The sequence below is a fragment of the Thermothelomyces thermophilus genome, chromosome 2 (assembly GCF_000226095.1).
Source record: "Thermothelomyces thermophilus ATCC 42464 chromosome 2, complete sequence".
Classification (NCBI taxonomy): domain Eukaryota; kingdom Fungi; phylum Ascomycota; class Sordariomycetes; order Sordariales; family Chaetomiaceae; genus Thermothelomyces; species Thermothelomyces thermophilus.
The window spans coordinates 5,234,521-5,249,531 of record NC_016473.1 but is presented as its reverse complement, the minus strand read 5'-3'; the positions used below and the strand labels follow the sequence as shown (position 1 = coordinate 5,249,531).

The following is a 15,011-nucleotide window of genomic DNA, read 5'->3' as shown; positions in this document are numbered from 1 at the left end:
AATTGTTTGCGTGTCCTAGTTTCAAGCTGTTCTTGGAGATCTCCACGTGTGCATAAGTAGGTAGGTACCTAAATACGAGTGTACATGTACAAACCTTTTGCAACTTTGAAAACCCATAATTAATAATTAAATTAACACCACCGTCTTTTAGCATCGCTGGAGTGGTGGACTGTCGGTCCGTCTTGGCATCTGGCTGTATCTTGACCTCTGGCCCACACCCAGGGAACCAACTCAAAAGTTTGAACCTCGCAATAATTGCGCACCATGACGACCAGCAGCCCAAAGACTGGGCCTACAGCCACGGCCACCACAACCACGCACCTGGACCCGGAGCTGTTCGACCTCTGCGTGCGCGCCTTTGCCGGCGTGCCCGTGGCCGACGACAACCACACTGTGGCTGCGGCCGTGCGCAGCCGTCGCACGGGCGAGACGGTGGTGGCCCTCAACGTCTACCACTTCACCGGCGGGCCCTGCGCGGAGCTCTGCGCCTTCGGGGCCGCGGCCGCGCGCGGCGTGCTCCCGACCGACGTCGAGACCATCATCGCCGTGTGCAGACGGCAGAAGGAGCAGCAGCAACAGCAGCAGTTGCAAAAGGGCCCCTGGGACGGGGCCGGGGACGGAGACGTCGTGTTCCGCGTCATCAACCCGTGCGGGAGGTGCGCGCAGACCATGCTCGACTATAACCCCGAGATCGGCGTCATCGTAATGGACCGGCACGGCCGGGAGGTCAAGACGAGGGCGCGCGACCTGGTGGCGTACCCGTCCGTCTGGGAGGATGGCAACACGGGAAGAGAGGAGAAGAGGAAGGCACTCGAGGCCGGCAGGACTGGGGAAGAGTGAATGCGCGCCTTATCCACCGTTGCAGAAGTTCAGTCCATGCTACGTCGGCAACCCGAATGATCCGAGGTTGCAATCGGTCGTTAAAGTCGGACCAAAAGTAGCTAAGTTACCGGATGAGCCCGAGAGGTGTTGTGCTGTCGGCCACCGCCTTGAAGACTCCATCAACAATGAACTACGTGGACAAGTCAGCTTCGAAGAGGAGCGTAAGGTGCCTTTGAGTTACGACTAATTAAAAGTTTCTGTCCTATTGCGGCCTAGGTGATGTAAAAAGTATTAGGCTGCGAAAGCCAGCCACTTCATGCCTAGCTTCAAGCTCTGAATCATAGGTATTTTACAAAATCCCCTCCAAGGGCTTCTGCAAAAGACTAGGCACTAGCAGTTGCCCTCCATAAACCATCAACACTGCCCGTCTCGGCAACTAAAAAGCCTGCTTAGCATAGTGGCTAATGCGTTGCACTTGTATCATTCGACGACATGCAAAGATCACAGGTTCGATTCCTGTAGTAGGCACTCCTTTTTTGTCACTCACATCAAGTATGTAGCTACTTTTTTGGTCTCAGGGGGCTTCGCTTTTCCAATGTCTGGCAAGTTTTCGTCAGGAATATGATACGTCATAACCTAGCATTTGCAGATTTGCTGCTTGTTAATCAAATTTTGACGGTAGCTAGAGAAGTAATTATTAATTAGAGGTTTAATCAATTGTCTCGTTCATTTTTATTGTTTTCTCAACTTTGAACAAAATCTTACAGAAACCTTTAAATAGTTACTAATAGCATGCTACTAACTCCAACTGTGCTGTGCAAGTACCGTTGGTGTCCTTTATTAACAGAACACTACATATAGATTTTCGAGCTCAGCTCACTCCCGCATATACCTTGCATTGATATTATTGGCGGCTCTGTGTGAGTCACCTGAACAGAGGTCTGGAGGCAGTGTATTTTTATTGCTTCTTTTTGGGAATTTGTCTACTTCAAGGTTGTTCTGAATACGATTGTGCTCCGTAGCTTGATTCAGAACAGGGGGGTCAGTGACAGAACCAGGGGCCATTCTAACTAAAGCTCCGAAAGACACCGACTCTACGAAAAAAAAAAAAAAAAAAGGCGCCGAAAGACATGACGGAACGACTTGAAGCACAGGACGTAGACTCATAACTCAACTTTTGGAGAAAACAGGAAAGAGCAGAGAGGATAAGAAAATGGAAGGGAAAAACAAAAAAAGGGGAACCAGAGCTCAAGAATCAAAGATAGCCCCGAATGCGGGCACACCCCTAGCCTCGAGCCCGTAGACCACCTTTTCCGTCACTCTATGGTTGGAAATGATGACGACAGCCTCGGCCTTCTCCTTACCGCGGCCGCGCCCAACCTGCCTCTCTTGCCCCCAGAGGCGGTAGACGAGCTTGACCAGGTCCGGCCGCCTGCCCTTGCCCGTGTTGAGCACGACGGCGTTGGGGTCGGCCCGGCGGACCAGCGAGAGGACCTCGGGCCCGTAGGTGGCGAGGGGTTCGCGGGTGGCCCAGAGGACGCGCACCGAGTCCGGGGTCGGGATCTCGGCCCGGAACCGCTGCCGCGCCTGCTTCCCCTCCCGGACGGCGGCGACGGCCGCGAGGATGCCCAGGCAGGGGGCGATGCCCGAGCCCGTGGCGACCACGACGCAGGGGGAGAAGAGCGCGGCCACGCGCAGCACGCCAAACTGCGGCGCGCCCCGCGTGTAGATGCGCTCCGGCGGTGCGTTGATCAGCTTGTGCGTCCAGTCGCCCGCGTTGGACACGAGCACCGTGAAGCCCTGCTCCTGATCCTCCGCCTCCTCCTCCTTCTTCTTCTTTTCCGTGACAGTGGCGACCGCTCCGGCTTTCTCACTAGGTACTGGTGTTGGTGACGGGGAGGAGTTGGTGGTGGAGGAGGAGGAGGAGGAGGATGAAATGATGCCGGGGATGACGCCGAATGCGTGAGTCTCCTTCAGGGGAGAGTCGGTCAGGCGGACGGCCTGGCCGTAGTGCACGTCGCGGTGGCGGAAGGTGAGCTTGAGGCAGTGCGGGGAGAGGACCTCGGCCTCGACGTCGCGCATGCGCAGACGCGTCCAGGGGTAGGCGATGAGGAGGGTGATGACGACGAGCATCCAGAAGGACGGGGAGGCGGCCAGGGCGCGGCCGAGCTTGGCGCCGCCACCGCCACTACCGCCGTCACCGCCGCCGCCGACGACGACGACGGAATCGGCGGCGAGGAGGACGACCAGGGCCCAGAAGAGGGCCACGGCCGTCCAGCCCATGAAGCGGTGGATACCCTCGAACCAGTTGTGCACCCTGCGGCGCGCCTCGGGGTGCGCCGAGGCGAGCATGGACACGAGCAGCACGATGATGGCGTAGCTTACGGCGTAGATGGCGGCGCGGAGGGAGCCGACCGGACCGGGGCCGTTGGTGCGCTGGAAGTCGATGGTCAGGAGCACCAGGAAGGCGATGTACCAGAAGGTGGCCGACACGGCGCCGCCGCTGTGGATGCCGCCGTACGAGTACACCTTGGCCGCGAGCGTGCGGGCGCGGAGGGGCATGGCCCTGGTCCAGGGGGAGACGAAGATCCAGAACAGGGCGTTGACGACGTGCTCGTTGCGCACGATGACGGCCGCCAGGATGTTGGCCGTCACGGCAGTGCTGGCTTGCTGGTGCGTGAAGGCGGACGGATCGCCGGACTTGGCGCGGCGGGCAATGAAGACGGCCAGGGCGGCCATGTTGCCGAGGTACACGAGAGTGAAGATGCGGCGGTAGACGGAGCCAAAGTTCCATCGCAGAAACCGGTAGGCCCTGATCGATGACCGCTTAGGGGGCAACGGCGAGCTGTCGAGGCCGTAGGCCTCAAAGGGGTCGGCGTCGTTGGGAAGGACCCCGGATTCGGTAATATACCTAGCTTTGGACGGCGGCGGCGGCGTCCCGGGGAGGGTGGCCGCGGATGGGGTTGACGATGTTACTGCTTTCTCCACGTCCGTGCTGGACTCGTCATCGACGTCCGACTCGCAGTCCGACACATCTTGATCGTAGGTCTCAGTGGGAGTACTGGATAGGGAATCACCCGGCCTGGGCTCGTTGGGAGAGAGTTGCTGTTGTTGCCCGTCGATGGGCAGGGGATCTGGCGTCCCTGGCAACGAGGAAGACATGATATCAAGAGGGAGACTAGAACGGAGGGCACAACCAAGGCCGGAAGTAGGCTCGAAGGAACAGTGAGAGGGAGGCTGTGAGCTTGCATGTGCTTCGCTGGTCCACACTTAACGGGAGTGAAGGGTAGGTGAGCCATCGTCAGAGATTATATAGGATTCATAGGACTTGGAGGACTTGTAGATACCAGACCCTGGAGGTGGTAGATGATAGAGCAATGGCAACGTGAGGATGCAAAAGGAAGCCACATCTCCGTTCAGGGCACACGCTTGTTGCAATGCTTTGTCGGGTTGGTTGCAAGCCATGATAGTAGTCCGGTCTGCCCTCTCTCGTGCCACACCAGGTCGATCCCGGGAGTCTGATCTGGTGAATCCAGCAAGTCCACCTGCCTATCTTTCCCGTCACGCCACAAAGTCGCATCGCCGACCACGACGACGACAGTCGCCAAAGAGAATCAGTCCGCTGCTGGTGCTCGCTCGGTCTCGTGGGATCTGTGCACCGACGGGCGCAGTAGCATCTCTCGCGTCGCTTGCCTGCGGTTGAGCCGAGCGTTGTTGTTGTCGGGTCGCTCGTGTGCGGTCCGGACGGACGGGTGCTGTATCACGGTAGCGTGCAGCGGCTCCCGTGCATCGTGATACGGATGGCTCAACGTTGCGCTGCAGCATCTCGGCATATAAACAAAAATTATAATGCTGAAGAGCCAACCGGGTATGCAACCGATCCGTTCGATCAAGTGTCTCAGACCTAGCAAGGTAGGTGGTAACTAATATCCAGCACTCGTCAATGTAACCGACTCTTACCCAAGGCGCATCAGGGCGATATCAGGACGCAGGAGGCACATGCAACGCTACCGAACACCACCAGGGAATCGAAGCGGCGAGCGGGTAGAGCCGAAGCTTTCGCCGAGTCTGGTTAGCAGCCCGTAACTCGTTGCAGGAGGAGATCGGCCATCTCATGCGAGATTATCAAAGACCGAAAGCCTAGTGGGAAGTGCGGAAAGCGGTTGGCCGCTTCCCTGTGTGTCGGGCCTAAAGTATTTGTCAACCTGTCGACCCGTCGACCCATCGACCTGAGGCATTCTGTGAATTTTGGCCGAGTGAATCAGCGAGGGACCAATGAGGGCCCTGCGAGACCTGACAATTTGACACAATTTTTACACCTACCCTGGATCTTGCGGGCAAAAAAGAAAGAAGAAAAAGGAAACCGGTTCCCTCGAAAGCATGTGCTCCGTGACTGGGGAGGGAAGTAGCGACCGCCTGGCCCCCCAAGGAAAATAAACAAAATAAGATTTCTGCCGTGTAGCCTTGTCCCAAAGGTTAGGTATGTAGTAATTATACCCGTTTCCCGGGAATCCGAACTCCTCGCTGCTCGGGCCGCTGCCCTCCTTGGCTCCCGCGTGGCTATATACTGCGGCTGCGGGTGAGGCTGCGGCTGACTCAGCTGCAGTTTCTCGAAGGTGTACGGACTAGTTATACTAGTTAGTGTCTGAAACCACCAGATACCTCAAGTAAGCATGCTTCCAATCCGAGCGCTGATTTTCCCAAGATCGTTCTGCCTGTGAATCGTTGGGCTCCGTTCGCCCGACTTGCGTTTTCTACGCCGTATCTTTGCATGCGTCGGTCAACTGCACGAGAGAACGAGGGAAATGCACATTGCGTGCGTGGGGGGCACGGGGGGTTTACGTGGTGGGCGGCCAGGTTTAAATCACATTCTTGGGTGCCTCGACATGTTCCCATGTACCGGGATCGAGTTGCCTTACATGTGATCGCTGCTGAGTGAACTATTTCTAATTGGCAAGTTCGCCCAACTTTCCCATTCTCCTTCCCATTGTCGTCATTTATCGGCCGAGAATATACCTCCGAAAACGCCACCTTCCTCAATTCGGTATCTTGGGATCTTCAAGATCGTGCAATCAGTTGCTAAGTCAGCCTCATCGCGGGTTGCACTGATTGGGTACTTGTAGCCGGGGCCTCTTCTGAATTTCAAATACTCAAACTACAAATCACCTCACTGGCCTCATGCCAAGTCGTCGCTCAAAAGGAAGAAAAGAAAGAAAAAAAATATTTGGCTTGGTAGATGTCTCGATGCAGTTGCCGTTTTGGGCCGCAAGGCCTATGCGATGGTATGTTCACGTGGAAAAGCACGTGCTATTGCGGATATCCGCTTTGTGCCTGGGGCTCGAGCTCCGAGCCGGGCGAGAAGCTCCACTGCACTTTGCCTGGCCGGCTTCTTGGGGCGTCAGAGCTTCGGCGAACCTCAACACCACGAACACATCGACCCGCGCAATTGCCGCTCGCAACCGCCCCATTGTAGCCCACCATGGCGTTAGAATCCAGCGAGACACCCCGGCGTATGTCCTTCCCAATCCTGCCAACCTCCTTTCCGTGACACCGGCGCACGCTAACGGCCCACCGCAGGGGCGACCCGCGAGGAGATGCGCGATGCGAAGCTGCCCTTGCAATACCGAGATAGCTGCGCCCACCTGCTGATTCCGCTCAATCGGTGTCGCTTCGAGACCTACTACATGCCTTGGAAGTGTGAGGTACGAGATGCGCCATGATCCCGTCTAACCCGGCTCGACCCGAAGACTCTTCCCCCCCTTCCTCTTCCTCCCTTCCATTCTTCCCGGACCATGTGACAGACGGACAGAAGAGTGTGCAGTGCCACGAGCCCGGGAGGGCGGACTCGGGAGCAGACCGGCTGACGGTACCCGCCGCAGGACGAGAGGCACAGCTACGAAAAGTGCCAATACGTCGAGTTCAAGAAGCGCGTCGCCAAGATGAACGAGCTCAGGGAGGCAAAGGGCGGGGCGCGGAGCAATTGAGAGGGCCAAATGTGGCCGAATGATGTCCTGATGGGCGGGAAATGGTTCCGCCGTGTACATATGGGGTTGGTTGGCAGTCGAGGCTGGCAAAGATAGACGGCAATGCACTGCATCGACATACCTATCAATTTTTTTTCATCCTTCCCTTTTCCTTTTCCTTCCTTCCCATCCCTCCTATTTCTCTCTCTCTCTCTCTTTTCTATTTCTTTTTATCCTTTTTCTCTTTCCCATCTTTTCTTTTCTCTCCCCTCCTGATGGAATCCCGTGGGCCTCTCGACGTCGGGGATGCTGGGCCTTGTGGAATATCGATCTCACCTGATACCAGGCATCGACTAAAGCTACGAGAGAACGAACCGCGGTGCGACAAATCCCTTTCAATGAACGATTAACTATTTCTGGACCTTGTCCCGAAATCCTATTGTCCCACGCTCTTGGGACTAATCCGACCACGCTCTAGGCATTCCATGATAACGGGGCTCTACCGTTTTGTTTTTTCCAAGAGCGTTCATTGGGTGCTCTTTGGTCATTGATAAGGGTACCCATAACTACTTGCGGCGGCGGTGGCATCGAGCGGCGAGACTCCCCACACAACTTCAGCATCTCCACGGTTCATCTCACTCCAAGAGTCGGCGCCGGGGTAATTGGCCGTCCTCGTAAGGCCCACTGACGGTGCATTCACAGGAAACGGGCAGCTCAAATAACACCCACACTTGAATTTCGTTACCGTTGTCGTGGCGGTAGATAACATTGACCTTGCTTGGCTAATTTCAAGCCATGCCTCCACGCCACAATCCCTCATCCTCCTCAGATGCTGCGAGGTTCTCCGATGGGATGCAGCGGAGGCGCGTGGAAGGGCTGAGTCGCGAAACCAATCTGTCGACGATCATCATTGATGCTGGAATTCGCCACACTCTGAAACAGGTTGGTGGGCAAAAGCAATGGTTTGACCACAACTTTCGGCCCAAACTGGAGTGGCCGATCTCTGATAAGGAGCCTCCCGAGAGATTCCTGCGTCTTGAACGTTGGGCATGGTCCGCGATGGGCCCTCGACATGGTTTCGGGGTGCAGTATCCGGAAACTCACGCAAGTCGACCAAGGTTCGAGATTCTCGGAACTCTGGGGGGGGGGCGGCAGGTTTTATGCCCGCGGAGATGGCCTCTCCATGATAGACTTATCTCTGTTGCTCGCTCCGAGATAACGTTGGTGCGCGGTAACATCCGGTGCCAGCAACGCGTCGCCGCTTTATCTCCGCCAAGAAAGCCCCTGGCTAGAGCCTCAGCCCAGGCGCAGATAAGGAGATAAGTTAACGAACGCAGGGCTGGCCGGGTCGGCTGTGGGGGTCTGGACAACACTCCACATTATTCCCCAGCGCGGGATTGCTCCTTGGTTCCTCGCGGATGCGTCTTACAAGATCTCCGGAAAACTAAATTATCGCAGAACCGGGCCCGTGGGAGCTTGGCAAATCCCCCCCCAACGGCCGGGATGTCATAGTCCTTGGTCATCGGTCTGGCCGAAGTGATGAGCAACAGCCCGGCCTATATCTACCGGCGACATGGACGGGTTGTCAATTTCTTCGGGCCTCATTCGCATCATCAAGTTGGTCGTGCTTCTGCAGTCTCACCACCACAGCATCCCGGAACAGCATAACAGCTAGAATGGGATTCAAGACAGCCGACCTCTGGCGAAAGCCAGACCTCAACCCAGTCAACAGGAAGGCCAAAAGCGTGCCCGTCCTGAACCCCATTGATCGGCATGGCCGCGTCTTCTTCTTCTCGTGGCTTGGCTTCATGCTGGCCTTCTGGGCTTGGTACGCCTTTCCGCCATTGGTATGTTTAATTATTATTCACCCCATCGGTCCGGGCAATCCAGCGGCCATCGAGCTCGACTAATCCGTCGATTCCTCCCCTCCACAGTTGACAGTCACCATCAAAAAAGACCTGGGCCTGACTCCGGAGCAAGTGGCCAACTCCAACATTGTCTCCCTGGTAGCCACGCTGGCGGTGCGCTTCGTCTGCGGCCCGCTCTGCGACCTCTGGGGCCCACGTAAGGTGTTCAGCGCGATTCTGCTGGTTGGCAGCATTCCCATCGGGCTCGCCCCCCTGATCAAGGACGCGACCGGCCTCTACATTATCCGCCTCTTCATTGGCATCCTGGGTGGGTCTTTCGTGCCCTGCCAGGTCTGGTGCACCGGATGGTTCGACAAGACGGTCGTCGGCACAGCCAATGCTCTGTCGGGCGGTTGGGGCAATGCTGGCGGCGGCATCACCTACTTTATCATGCCGGCCGTCTTTGACTCGTTGGTACATCACTGGGAACACACACATCGTGAAGCATGGCGTATCACCTTCGTTGTACCCCTGATCTGTCTGATCGCCTGCGGAATCGGGATGTTGGTGCTGTGCGAGGATACGCCCATGGGCAAGTGGTATGTCTCCTCTCCCCTCTCCCATCACAACAGCAGCAGCTAATGTACCCCCGTCTAGGAGCGAGCGCCACAACGTTGGACGAGATCTCGAAGCCAGGGACATCTCGGGCGCCGTCGTCTCCGTTCCGGGCACCATTGCCGACCGCGAACCGTCGGGAGCGACAACGCCGGCCGGCGGCAAAGTTTCATCCGACGACCTAGAAAAAGGCAGTACCGACGACAAGAAATCTCCCTTTCCACCGGCGACAACAACAACAGCAGCCTCGTCCCCCCATGCGACAAGCACCAATCTTGCCCTCCCTGGCGCGACAGCCATGATGGAAACGGCGCACGCCGAAGTCATCCAAGCGCCTTCCTTTCGCACCTCGCTCTCCATCGTCTTCAGCCTGCACGCGCTCTTCCACGTGGCCACGTACGCGTGCAGCTTCGGCGGCGAGCTGGCGGTCAACTCGGTCCTGAGCTCGTACTACCTCAAGAACTTCCCGTACCTGGGCCAGACGCGGGCGAGCAACTACGCGGCCGTGTTCGGGTTCCTCAACTTCCTCACGCGCCCGCTGGGCGGCGTCGTCGGCGACGTGCTGTACAACGTCTCGGGCGGCAACCTGTGGCTCAAGAAGGCCTGGGTGCACGCGTGCGGCGTGGTGGCGGGGGCGCTGCTCGTCGTCATCGGCGTCCTCGACCCGCACGACCTCGGCGTCATGATCGGCCTGGTCGTCGTCATGGCCGTCTTCCTCGAGGCCGGCAACGGGGCCAACTTCGCCCTGCTGCCCCACGTCTACCCGCACGCCAACGGCGTCCTGTCCGGCCTGACGGGCGCCGGCGGGAACCTGGGCGGCGTCGTGTTTGCCATCGTCTTCCGCTTCATGGACGGGGGGTCCGACTACGCAAAGGCGTTTTGGGTCATTGGCGTCATGCACATTGCGCTGAACCTGGTGGTCTGTTGGGTTCCTCCTGTTCCTAAAGGGCAGATTGGCGGGCGTTAATGAAGAGGGAAAAGGGAAACCATCGATTTCTGATTTTTTTTTTTTTTTTGCTACGGTCGTGAATGTTTTGGGTTAGTTTTTCATATGATATGACCTAACGACGATCATATTTTGGATGCCTATTATTAATAGAATACCTGATACGAACTAACTTTATCATTTGTTCCACACATACACATACGCGCTCATGGTTTTCTTGAATAATGTGGTTGTCTGTCGGTGGCGGTTTGAATACCCGCGTATCCTGCTAATCATGTTCATACAGATATGTATGTATGTACATACATACATACATACATGACTGATCTGTATGGATTCAGGTGGACTTCGCGCTTCCACTTATTGGTCTGCGCCGCTGGGTCGCACCACAAGGGGCCCCCTCTCCGGTCGGCCCCCAACTATGCGTGGTTTGAGGGGTTTTCTACTCCGTATTGTCGGTTAAACTACCGATTTCTTTCGAAACCCCCTCGTCGTTCCTGCATTCAATCATCTAATTATTCAACCATCTGTCGCTTTGAGCCTGCAAGGGCTTAATTAGTGCTGCTTGATCTTTTTTACTTTTTCTTTCTTTCTTTCTTCTTTTTCTTTTATATTTTTTTCTTCTTTTTTCTTTTTTGGTCCAGCACAATGGGGTACAAGCGGCCAGAGTCTTGCGAGGAGTTTCACGTCGCCATTGTTTGCGCGCTGCCCCTCGAATTCAACGCCGTTTTGTCCGTCTTAGACCAGACGTGGGACGACGATGGCCTGGAGCTGCGCAAATCCGCCGGGGATCTCAACCAATATGTCAACGGGCGGATCGGTAAGCACAATGTCGTCCTCACCCTGTTGCCGGACAGGATGGGTAAGGTCAACGCCGCCGTTGTCGCCAGCGACCTCCGCCACAGCTACCCCAACCTGCGCCTCACCCTGCTTGTCGGCATCTGCGGCGGCGTTCCCATGGCTGGCAACGACGAGGTCGTCCTCGGCGACGTGGTCATCAGTCGGTCGCTTGTGCAGTATGATTTCGGGAGGCAGTATCCCGACGGATTCCGCCGCAAGGACAGCTCCAAGGACAACCTGGCCAAGCCTAACCACGAGATCTTGGCCATCCTCGCCATGCTCGACACGGACCGGAAGGAGCTGTTGAGTCAGAAGACGGTGTCCTTCCTGCAGGACCTGCAGCAGCGGAAACCAAGGTACGCGTTCCCCCGGGCGTCACCCGACCGGCTGTTCCGGTCCGAGTACCGTCACAAGCACCGGGGCTCGCCCGAGTGCGAATGTCGGAACCGCGCAAGCGAGACGGATCCGGTCTGCGAGGAGGCCATGGGGAAGTCATGCGAGGAAGTGGGGTGTGAGGACAGCTTCCTGGTCAGGAGACGCCGGGTCGAGCAGCGAGAAGGGCCCGAGCCTCCTCCTGCTGCGTTCCACCCGGCCATTCACATCGGTCCCGTGGGCTCGGGGGACACGGTGATGAAGTCCGGGGTCGGGCGCGACAAGATAGCGGAGCAGGAAGGCATCATCGCCTTCGAGATGGAGGCCGCCGGCATCTGGGAGCACCTCTCGTGCCTGGTCGTCAAGGGCGTCTGCGACTACGCCGACAGCCACAAGAACAAGAAGTGGCAGGATTACGCGGCAGCCACGGCAGCGTCAACGGCCAAGGCAATTCTCACGCTCTACACGCCGGCCGTTACGACGACGGCCGTCGCCCACAGGAGGCGCCTCACCCCAAAATGGGCCGTTCCCTTCCCTCCTGATCCGGATTTTGTCGACCGGCCCGACATCTCGGCGTGGCTGCAGGAGAAGTCCCGGCTTCCGGGCGCCCGCGTCGCGCTCGTCGGCCTCGGCGGCATCGGAAAGTCGCAGCTCGCCATCCAGTACGCATACCACGTGCGGAAGGACTCGCACGTCTTCTGGCTCAACGCAACCTCGCGAAGCACCCTCGAGGAGTCGTACCGCGCCATTGCGCGCAGGCTCGGGCTCGGGCTCGAGGCCCACAAGGAATCCAAGGACGACGACATCACTTACCTGGTCAGCGATTGGCTTGGGGATGAGGAGAACGGTCGGTGGACGGTAGTGCTCGACAATTTTGACGACTACTCGATCCTCGGCGACGACGACCCGCGCTTCCTCAGACTGCTGCCGCAGACGAGCAACGGCTTCACGCTGATCACCTCGCGTACCTCTCATGCGGCGGAGAAGCTGGTTGGAAACCCCAAGAACGTCTACCAGGTGGCCGCCATGACCGAGGACGTGGCGCTGAAGCTCTTGCAGACGAAGCTCAAGGACGGCTGCGGAGACGAGGAGGGACGGGAAGCTGTCCGTCTCCTCGACTGCCTGCCGCTGGCCATCTCCCAGGCCGCCGCATACATCAACCGCCGGAGCCCCCGGGTGAGGGTGGAAGAGTACGTGGACATGCTGCGCAGCAAGGACGGGCAAGAGGTGCTGCTCGGCTGGGAGTACGACGATGGCCGCCGCTACGGCGGCGCCTCGACCTCGGTGCTGGGCACCTGGACCTTCACCCTGGAGCAGATCCGGAAGGAGAGGCCTTCGGCCGCCGACCTCCTTTCCCTGATGAGCTTCTTCAACCCCCAGTCCATCCCGGACTGGGCCCTCAGGGCCTGGTTCGAGCTCGACCCCGGACAGCTCCCCTCCCTCACCCTCCGCGACACCCTGTCCGAGCACGCGTCCACTTTCCTCTCGTCCATCAGCCCGAAGCGGCGCAGAGAGATGCATCGGCTCGTTCCGCAGGACCAGGCCGTGCAAATCTGGAGCCGCTGGGTAAGCGCGGACCTTACGAAGGGCGGCAAGCCAGCTTCGACCAAGGAGACGCCGACGGGGCCGTGGAAGCCCCGGTTCTCGGACCTGACAAAGGCCGTAGCCAAGGATTGGTGGCCTTCCAAGTCCGGTAGTTCCAGAGGTGGCGACGGCGACAACAATACTACCTCAGATGCTGCTGTCGCCGGCGAGCAGTTCGAGCAGGACCTCGATACGCTGGTCGGGTATTCCTTGGCGATGCCCACTGCGAGTAAGGGCGTGTTCAAGATGCACCCCTTGATCCGCTACTGCACTCAGACTTGGCTAGCACGCACGAAATCGTTTGACACGTGGAAGAGGCGGTTCCTGCTGGCCGCAGTAATGAGGATTGATTCCTTCAAGGCCCACGGGCGGATCCAGCCAGGTTTGGCCGCACACTTCAACCCGCTCGCCGAGGAGGAGCCGCGGGACATGCTGGAGGCCAAGCTGTGGTTCTACCTTGCCTGGGCCGTCTATCACAGCTGGAAGGAGATCGGAGCGCGGAGCCTGGCGACGACGCTGCTGGACAAGCTAGTCGCCATAGCGACCAAGTTTTTCTGGCCGGTCGACATATCCACCGTTATGGTCATGGATGAGCGTGCGAGGGTGTACTCGAAGAATGGAGAGTACGACATGGCGGAGAAGACGTGGAAGGAAATCAGCCGACTATCCGAGAAGTACGCTGGTGACCACTACGTCCCTGCCGTCCAAGACTCGAGGCTGGCCTGTGCAAGGATGCTGTTGGCACGCGGCCGAGCTGCCGAAGCCGAGGAGATCGTCCGGGATATAGTCGACTTCCGGGTCCGAGTGTACGGGCCCCAGCTGGAGGAGACTCTTGCGAGCCTAGGCACTCACACCGAGGTACTAACCGCCCTGGGGAAATTCCAGGAAGCCGGTAGCATCATCAGAGATCTTCTCCGGCAGGATTGGACCGGCAAGGATTCCTTTCTGCACTCATATACCATCAACATCATCGCCTTCACCGTGCTCGAGATGGGCAAAGCCCCGGCGAAGCAAGTGGAGGACTTGTTGCGCGAACTGACCGACTTTGTCGAACACGACCCGAGGAGCTGCACCTGGTTCCCCTTTACCCTGTCCGGCCCTATCCACGAGGCGTTTATCCGCTGCCTCTGGAAGCAAGGAAAGAAGGACGAGGCGAGGAGCGTCAGAATCAGGGGAACGGAGCTCATGGCGAGGCTCATTACCGTGCCCCAGCTGCACCCTCCCACGCTCGTGGACAGCCTGTTGGACGATGGCGATGGCGATGGCGATGTGGAGAGCAGGGGCCGGCTGCTGCAGGGCATCATCGAGAACCTCTACCGAGAGGACGTAAAGCCGGATGACAACTTTTATTGGGGAATCGGCAACATCGGGCGCCGTCTATACCTTCAGGGCCGGTACGAGGAAGCCGGCAAGCTGCTCGAGGCCATTGTAGCCCACATGACGAGCAACCCGGCATACGGAGGGACCCATACCATGACCTCACGGATGCGAATCTTATGGAATTCCGTGGTTGATGATGAGGAATCGGGGGACCCTCCAGCAGACACGGATGGAGGGGAAGGGGAAGAGTTGCACGATATTAATAAGGAGCAGAGCCGCTCGTCCGACTCGAGCACTGAAACATTGGTGGAGGCATCGCCGGGTTGAGCTGGCTGGCCACAGGTAAGTACGGCGGCTCAGGAGAGGTCTCTCTCTCTCTCTCTCTCCCCTTCCTTTTTTTTCTCTGCTGTCCGGCCCCCCTTCTGGGTCATCCAGATACTCTTGCGCTGCAAGTGCTTTGCCGAGAACATGCACAAAGGCGTGTGTGGTAATTACAAGTTCATTGTCGTGCATAGTTCATCCATGCGCACGTCAAAGGGATTCTACGACGAGCTAATCAGATTGGAAGTATTAATTACCTTATTTAAGTGTGCAAATGATGCCGTCTCTGGCAACACTTGCGCCCTCTAACCATACGCCCACGGCTCCGTCTGAAAAGACCAAGAAGTCAAAAGAATCCTATTGTCGACCAGCCGTAAAGGA

The 15,011-nt window shown here is 57.8% G+C and overlaps 5 protein-coding genes and 1 non-coding gene across 6 annotated transcripts; 5 read left to right on the top strand and 1 right to left on the bottom strand.

Moving 5' to 3' along the window:
* The first annotated feature begins 144 nt into the window (after positions 1 to 144).
* Positions 145 to 1,093, top strand: MYCTH_2302989 (uncharacterized protein). Its single transcript, XM_003662347.1, has one exon. It carries the CDS (start codon positions 265 to 267, stop codon positions 838 to 840), a length of 576 nt encoding a protein of 191 aa, XP_003662395.1. The 5' UTR covers positions 145 to 264; the 3' UTR covers positions 841 to 1,093.
* A 172-nt stretch (positions 1,094 to 1,265) lies between these two features.
* On the top strand, positions 1,266 to 1,350 carry MYCTH_t68. The gene has a single exon. It is a non-coding gene; the product is annotated as a tRNA-Thr (tRNA).
* A 720-nt stretch (positions 1,351 to 2,070) lies between these two features.
* On the bottom strand, positions 2,071 to 3,984 carry MYCTH_2057851 (uncharacterized protein; the record flags this gene model as incomplete). Its single annotated transcript, XM_003662346.1, has 3 exons — positions 2,071 to 2,385; positions 2,437 to 2,628; positions 2,680 to 3,984. 3 exons carry the CDS (start codon positions 3,982 to 3,984, stop codon positions 2,071 to 2,073), a joined length of 1,812 nt encoding a protein of 603 aa, XP_003662394.1.
* A 2,205-nt stretch (positions 3,985 to 6,189) lies between these two features.
* On the top strand, positions 6,190 to 7,110 carry MYCTH_2302986 (uncharacterized protein). Its single transcript, XM_003662345.1, has 3 exons — positions 6,190 to 6,332; positions 6,400 to 6,524; positions 6,702 to 7,110. The coding sequence occupies exons 1-3, from the start codon at positions 6,302 to 6,304 to the stop codon at positions 6,804 to 6,806; spliced, it is 261 nt and encodes an 86-aa protein (XP_003662393.1). The 5' UTR covers positions 6,190 to 6,301; the 3' UTR covers positions 6,807 to 7,110.
* A 1,351-nt stretch (positions 7,111 to 8,461) lies between these two features.
* MYCTH_47778 (uncharacterized protein) lies at positions 8,462 to 10,214 on the top strand (the record flags this gene model as incomplete). The annotated part of the gene is made up of 4 exons (XM_003662344.1): positions 8,462 to 8,632; positions 8,720 to 9,231; positions 9,290 to 9,441; positions 9,490 to 10,214. 4 exons carry the CDS (start codon positions 8,462 to 8,464, stop codon positions 10,212 to 10,214), a joined length of 1,560 nt encoding a protein of 519 aa, XP_003662392.1.
* A 462-nt stretch (positions 10,215 to 10,676) lies between these two features.
* Positions 10,677 to 14,975, top strand: MYCTH_2302980 (uncharacterized protein). The gene is made up of 2 exons (XM_003662343.1): positions 10,677 to 14,651; positions 14,898 to 14,975. The coding sequence occupies exon 1, from the start codon at positions 10,842 to 10,844 to the stop codon at positions 14,634 to 14,636; it is 3,795 nt and encodes a 1,264-aa protein (XP_003662391.1). The 5' UTR covers positions 10,677 to 10,841; the 3' UTR covers positions 14,637 to 14,651; positions 14,898 to 14,975.
* Positions 14,976 to 15,011: the final 36 nt, after the last annotated feature.

Coding starts and splice junctions, on each gene's coding strand:
- MYCTH_2302986 (XM_003662345.1), top strand. CDS start 6,302: ATGGCGTTAGAATCCAGCGAGACACCCCGGC. Junction 6,333..6,399: donor ATCCAGCGAGACACCCCGGC/GTATGTCCTTCC, acceptor GGCCCACCGCAG/GGGCGACCCGCGAGGAGATG. Junction 6,525..6,701: donor ACATGCCTTGGAAGTGTGAG/GTACGAGATGCG, acceptor TACCCGCCGCAG/GACGAGAGGCACAGCTACGA.
- MYCTH_2302980 (XM_003662343.1), top strand. CDS start 10,842: ATGGGGTACAAGCGGCCAGAGTCTTGCGAGGAGTTTCACGTCGCCATT.
- MYCTH_2302989 (XM_003662347.1), top strand. CDS start 265: ATGACGACCAGCAGCCCAAAGACTGGGCCTACAGCCACGGCCACCACA.